The sequence below is a fragment of the Solanum tuberosum genome, unplaced genomic scaffold (assembly GCF_000226075.1).
Source record: "Solanum tuberosum cultivar DM 1-3 516 R44 unplaced genomic scaffold, SolTub_3.0 scf00173, whole genome shotgun sequence".
Classification (NCBI taxonomy): Eukaryota; Viridiplantae; Streptophyta; class Magnoliopsida; order Solanales; family Solanaceae; genus Solanum; species Solanum tuberosum.
The window spans coordinates 289,596-295,714 of record NW_006239104.1 but is presented as its reverse complement, the minus strand read 5'-3'; the positions used below and the strand labels follow the sequence as shown (position 1 = coordinate 295,714).

Sequence of the window (6,119 nt, the reverse complement as noted above, 5' to 3'; positions counted from 1 at the left end):
TGTGGTGGGGGGGAGGGGGGGGGGGGGGGAGTCTTTTTTCTTTTTTTGACCAAACAAACAAGTTAAGAGACATATTGTCTCAAATGCGTCTTGCACGTTGTTGCTCCTTCGCCAATCAATAATATTTGATCTTATACTTAATCATATTATACGTATGTAGGTTGAGTTAAAGTAATTTTAAAACCCTAATCACAACTTACGTTAAAAAAAAAAGCAAATTAATTATGATGTCAATTGTTTGGCTGAATGATGCACGAAACGTGCAAGAATATTGATCTAGGACGTACGATTTAATTACTTTGAAGTTCAATTAACAAATATTAGATAAACTTTCTAGATGGAGGATTAGGTGTACCAACAAATCATTGTCCAAATAATATGAATTACGTATATACTAGTTGCATGACTGTCATGTCATGAACCTAATTAAGCAAATAATTCTTATATTTATGATTATTATTGCCAGTGGCGGATCCCTAAATTTTATATCATGGTTGCTCAATTATTTTTAATTTGAAAATTGATATCTAAAGTGGGTGCTTAATTAATATATGTCAATGTATTATTAGATGTTGTACACAAATAATGGTGTTTATCAGAAAAGGCAATGGGTGCTTAAGCACCCATAGTCTATAACATACATCTGCCACTGATTATTGCCTTTTATTTTTCCGAGTCAACCTCCGAAAAGAGGAATAAGTAGAATTAAGGTGCAGATTTTTCATACGATCACTCAACTAAAATAGTTATTATTTCAGAGAGTTACTTTTTTTGTTGTGATCATTTGAGAAATCAATTCTAACGCTATGGTAAAGTTCTATATTTTGCAATTAATTCCAACTTTATATAAAGATAAAGATAGAAAACACAAAGGCTTCTCATATCATATCAATTTTCTTGTGACAACATATATATATATACATGCCTTTAGAATACAAACTCTACGACAAATAACATAGTACTAGTAAATAAGGGTTATAGTTAAGTTACGTTATATGACCTGCAAATTGATAAACCCAAATCGAGAGAAGACAAAATATTAGTAATGCAATAATATGATTACGTACTAGCGCACTAAAAATATGACTTGTACATCTTGTGCACGAGTAATTCTTCAATAATACTAGTAATTCTTCACTAAAATATAATTATTGGTATATATATATATATTTCTTATCAATTGTATAAGTATTGGCTCACTAAAATTTTAATGGATAAAAAGAAAACGTCTTGTGTTAGGATAAAAATTCTAATTGTACAACTTATAAATAACATATATACTTGTAATGTATGACTATATACACCAAAATGTAACTTGTATATATACCTAGAACACGTAAGATTATTTTTTTCTATATGACATTGGTGTTTTGTCTAATTTATGTGTATTTTGATCGTTCTAAAGTAACATACATGAATTTTATCAGAGGTTTTCTAATTTATCCTCGTGTGTTTTCTATTGAAGACATAAGTGAATACACGACGAACGATTTTAAAGCGTACTCCTTATTTATTATATAAAAAATATTATCAAGATATATGATTCACTATTAAATTTATTTCAATTTCAAAAGCTTGAAAGTGAAAAAGGAAAAAGAGAAAGAAGGGACCTGGCAAGAAACAAACCGTACATAGCTACAAATGCAAACTATTCCCCTTAATATTCTCATTGTCTTCAAGAATCTTTATTTCAATCATTATATTCGTTGAAAACTATAGTAGAATATTTTCTTATTCGTTTTACAGTTACTTTTTATTCATTTTTTATTTGGTAACCCGTGACTTTATATGTAGATCACAATTTGCCAAGCTAGCTAAACCAAAGTAAGCAATTATTATCCGCATTTAATATTTACATCAATTTAATTTTAACGAGTATATATAATATGTCTTTGTTGAGAATGTTATCATGTATTTATGATAATTAAACTAATGCTATATATTATTATTACTTAATGTTAATATTTCTTATCATGTTAATTCATTACTATTTCATTACAATTAATTAATACAATTTTATTCAAATACAAGGACTAAATCTCAATTTGCTTTTCTATTTTCCTTTTGGAACTGTAGTAGATACTATTTTTTTTCTTTTGCCTAGGAAAGCAACATCTATAATATTTTTATAAATAAATATTACAACTTTTGTTAGCTACAAGTTAGGTTTCTTTTAATATTCATTGGTCAACTTAAACTCTTGGAAGGTGTAACAAACTTAGATTTAGAAATATAAACCAAGATTTAACAATCAATTTATTACAACTCAGGTTATATTTAGTTGCTTTTTCCTAAATTACCCACGATCCAAAAATAGATCAAACTATAATACATACATCTAATGTCTCTCTATGTCATACAATACATGTGCATTATAGGTGTTGTACCTTGTGCTTTAAGCTATATGTGTATGTATTCTATTAAAATTTCTAAACTGTTTCCTCCTTTTTAGTTCTTTTCTTTTATGGCCGGGAGGGGTATGAATAGGAGAAAATGAAAATACTATTGATGAAATTTAATTCATGAACCTTCGAGATATATATTGGAATTGCAATAAGTAGAAAGCTGAATTTCATTTTATGAGATAAGACTTTAGTTTTTTCACTAGAAGCTGAGTCTAGAGTTATCGATCAGAATTGGAGCATTTTGTATGTTTTGTAATAGACATAATACATAAATATGTCATGTAACTTGGCTTCAACTAATATCTATACCTCTAACTTTGGGCGTGCACAAGTAGACATACACGTCCTACGTGACATAATAAATGTAGAACGCCACATATGACACAAAATTGCTATGGAGGATGCCACGTAGGACAAATGTGTCTGTTTATTTAATTTTATACAAGTTTAAATGCCTACTTGTACACACTCAAAGTTGGAGGGCGCAGAGTTGAAGCCAAGTTAAAGGGAATATTTATGAATTATGACTTTGTAATATTTGGGTGACTTTCTTTAGTGGACAAAACAATAGTGAATCGATTTTCTTGATTTGGAGGTATATGCCCTGCACATATCTTATCCTAATTTGAGAGCCCCAACTAACTTGTATCTTATTGTTCAACAAACAATCATCTCTTATTTTAAAAAAATACAAGTCTATACTAAAAGCAAGAAAATCAAAGAAACAAGATGAGCTTAGGGAACTTAAAAAGGAATTACCAAAAGTTGAAAGAATCTGAATTCTGAATTGACACCTCAACTTCACCTACTTTGCTTCCCTTTCCATCTAAGCCCCCTTAGTTTACACTCCTTCCCAACAACAAAAGAGCATAACAAGGCAAAAACACTTGATGGGGTTCTTTCTTTTGCTCTCTTTGTTTGAGAAAAATGGAACCTTTCTTGATTCTAAGTGCTACTAGTTAGGCTTATAGTGCAAAGTTTTTTTTTTTTTTTTTTTAACATGGGATCTATTGGAAATACTAATCCATGGGCACCTTATGATAGTTATAAAGATTGTTCACAAGGGATTTGTAGTGTTTATTGTCCACAATGGTGTTACTTTCTTTTACCTCCTCCTCCTCCTCCTGATGATGAAGATGCATCAGATGATTCAGCCACAGCTTTCTCCCCTCTCATCATAGCGATCATCGGTATCTTGGCAAGTGCATTCCTTCTTGTTAGTTACTATACCATCATTACTAAGTATTGTAGGAGGAGGAGGAGCAGAAATGGTGCAGCAGAGTTGGAAGCTAATCGAAACGAGACGCCTCAAGATCAGTGGCAACTTGCTACTGTTGCTGGATTGGATGAGTCTACCATCAAGGCTATCACAGTGTGTAAGTTCAAGAAAGGTGAAGGATTGGTTGAAGACACTGAATGTGCTGTTTGTTTGAGTGAGTTTCAAGAAGATGAGAATCTTAGGCTTTTGCCTAAATGTAGCCATGCTTTTCATCTCCCCTGTATTGATACTTGGTTAAAATCTCATCCAAATTGCCCTCTTTGTAGAGCTAATGTAGTATCTCCTCCTGCTCCTAGTACTACTAGTAGTCGTCCGTCATTGCCTCCTCCTATTCCTTCTCCAATGACCATAAATGCTCTTCAATTTCAAAGACAAAATGACTTGACCTTTGTGGTGGATCATAATCATGATCACGAAGGAGTACTACATCGCGATGAGGTTGTAGTTACCATTGTTTGTGATGATGATGTTTCAACAAAGAACAATTCAGGGGAGAATTCTGAATTCAGTGGAAATAACAGAATTGGAAATGAATTCAGAAGATCAACCTCTTTAAGTGCATTTTCAAGACAACATCTTTTTGTGTGCAATCCTGTTTCAATGAACAGATCTGTCTCCACAGGAAGATTCATATTTTCTTGAAACATATTTTAAGTCTTGGTTGAAACTCTGTAAATTCTTGAAGTATACCAACACTTATGAAATTTAATGAAGTCTGATTTTTCTTCAGTTCTGGAGTGACTGACTATCTGATAAAATGTGGAGTAGTAACTTGAGTATTTACATTTTTTTCTTGTTAGAGTTTGAATTTTGTTATTAGAACTATGTCAAATATATTTGTTCAAGCTAGATCTTTCATATTGTGACTAGTAAGAGCAAATTTGTCACCAAGAGTCATAAAAAACATCCCCCCACTATGGTATTCTAGTAAGAGATGTTCTTATATTATTTGGGTCGTTTGGTTCGCAGACTAAATTATTCAGAATTATAGTCATGTGATTTTAACTTCTGAACTAATTTATTTCAACCGAAAGATGGGATAACCAAATGATCCCTTATGGTTTAGACCATATAATTAACAAGCATCACCCCATCATAATTCATACTAATTACCAATGCTTATTTATGTGCTATATCCAAACCGGACAACACCAACACCAACACGATCTCGATCTCTCTTCTTCTTTTTTCAAGTATTTGATTACTAGTTCAATGTAGCTTTTTCTTTATAGATATCAAAACTCCTAAATTAAGGTTTAGATTACCTAATCAAGATTATTTAGAGGGATAAGTGCAGTTGGTAAGCTAATCTACTAACCTCCCTTACCCCATTTCGACCCAAGAAAGCCTGATAAATGACAAGTTTTAATCATCTCATGAGATGAAATCGCATGGCCAAACGCCTACTAAGTCTAGCTAGGAAGCCTCACGTTTTCTAACTTATATATGATGAACTCTATCTTTACTTTAATTTTACTTCTTCTTTTTTGGGTTTAATTATTTGATATCTATAGTACAATTTACTATCCCAACTAATTTAAATTTGAGTCCTTAAGGCTCATGAAGAGGAAAGTGCTTCCTAATTCCATTTCGAGTGCATGCTTGACTGTGAAGTTTTTAGTTAAGGGGATAGGCAATATATATAATATCACTAGATAATGTATACATGTGTATCCAATCTCAAGGCTTTAGATATCACACACCAAATTTTTTAGGACGTTCTGATAAACACATTTGCATATTGAAGATGTGATCAGCCAATTATATATTTATTCGATTATATAACGTGCGTGTTTACGAATTAGAAGCTTGATGATCTTAATTATATGTGTATCTATATTTAAGCATACCCTACTTTCGATTTTTGTATTTTTAGAGATCTTTATATTGAAAAATTAAAGAGGATTGATTAATTAATTAAAGAGACCATGATAGGTATGTTCCCAAATCTCATCTTGGGAGGTTTTCCTTTTGATACATGAAAAAGTGTTTTATCAAATTAATATAGGTAGTAAGCATTTCGATATGCCATAAAAAGCTACGAGTAGGAGGGGTATCAAAACTAACAAATTCGAAAGCAGATGAATTATATTTATGTAATCGAATTTATTATTAGATTTTAAAGTAAAATTATTGTTTTGAATAATGTAAATTCATAAGCCCACTGAAATCATATTATTCTTTTTTTTATTGTATTATAAAAAAAATTGAACCAAAACAATCGCTAATAATTTTTTTTATATGTTAAATTTAAAATAGAAACACTAAAAAATTCATTCCAATTTTGAGGGACTATCTAGGAATTTAGAATAGATATTTTTTTTAACAAATACTGTATGTGTGTTTAAGTATAACATTTAGTAAGTACAGAGACCGACTTTGTAAAATCGTGTAAGTAGATGTACCAATTTGTACATTAAACAAATTACGCGTCT

At 31.0% G+C, this 6,119-nt stretch overlaps 1 protein-coding gene across 1 annotated transcript; it reads left to right on the top strand.

Moving 5' to 3' along the window:
• Window positions 1-3,083: 3,083 nt before the first annotated feature.
• LOC102598642 (RING-H2 finger protein ATL51-like) lies at window positions 3,084-4,413 on the top strand. Its single transcript, XM_006354531.2, has one exon. The coding sequence runs from the start codon at window positions 3,406-3,408 to the stop codon at window positions 4,324-4,326; it is 921 nt and encodes a 306-aa protein (XP_006354593.1). The 5' UTR covers window positions 3,084-3,405; the 3' UTR covers window positions 4,327-4,413.
• Window positions 4,414-6,119: the final 1,706 nt, after the last annotated feature.

Coding starts and splice junctions, on each gene's coding strand:
- LOC102598642 (XM_006354531.2), top strand. CDS start 3,406: ATGGGATCTATTGGAAATACTAATCCATGGGCACCTTATGATAGTTAT.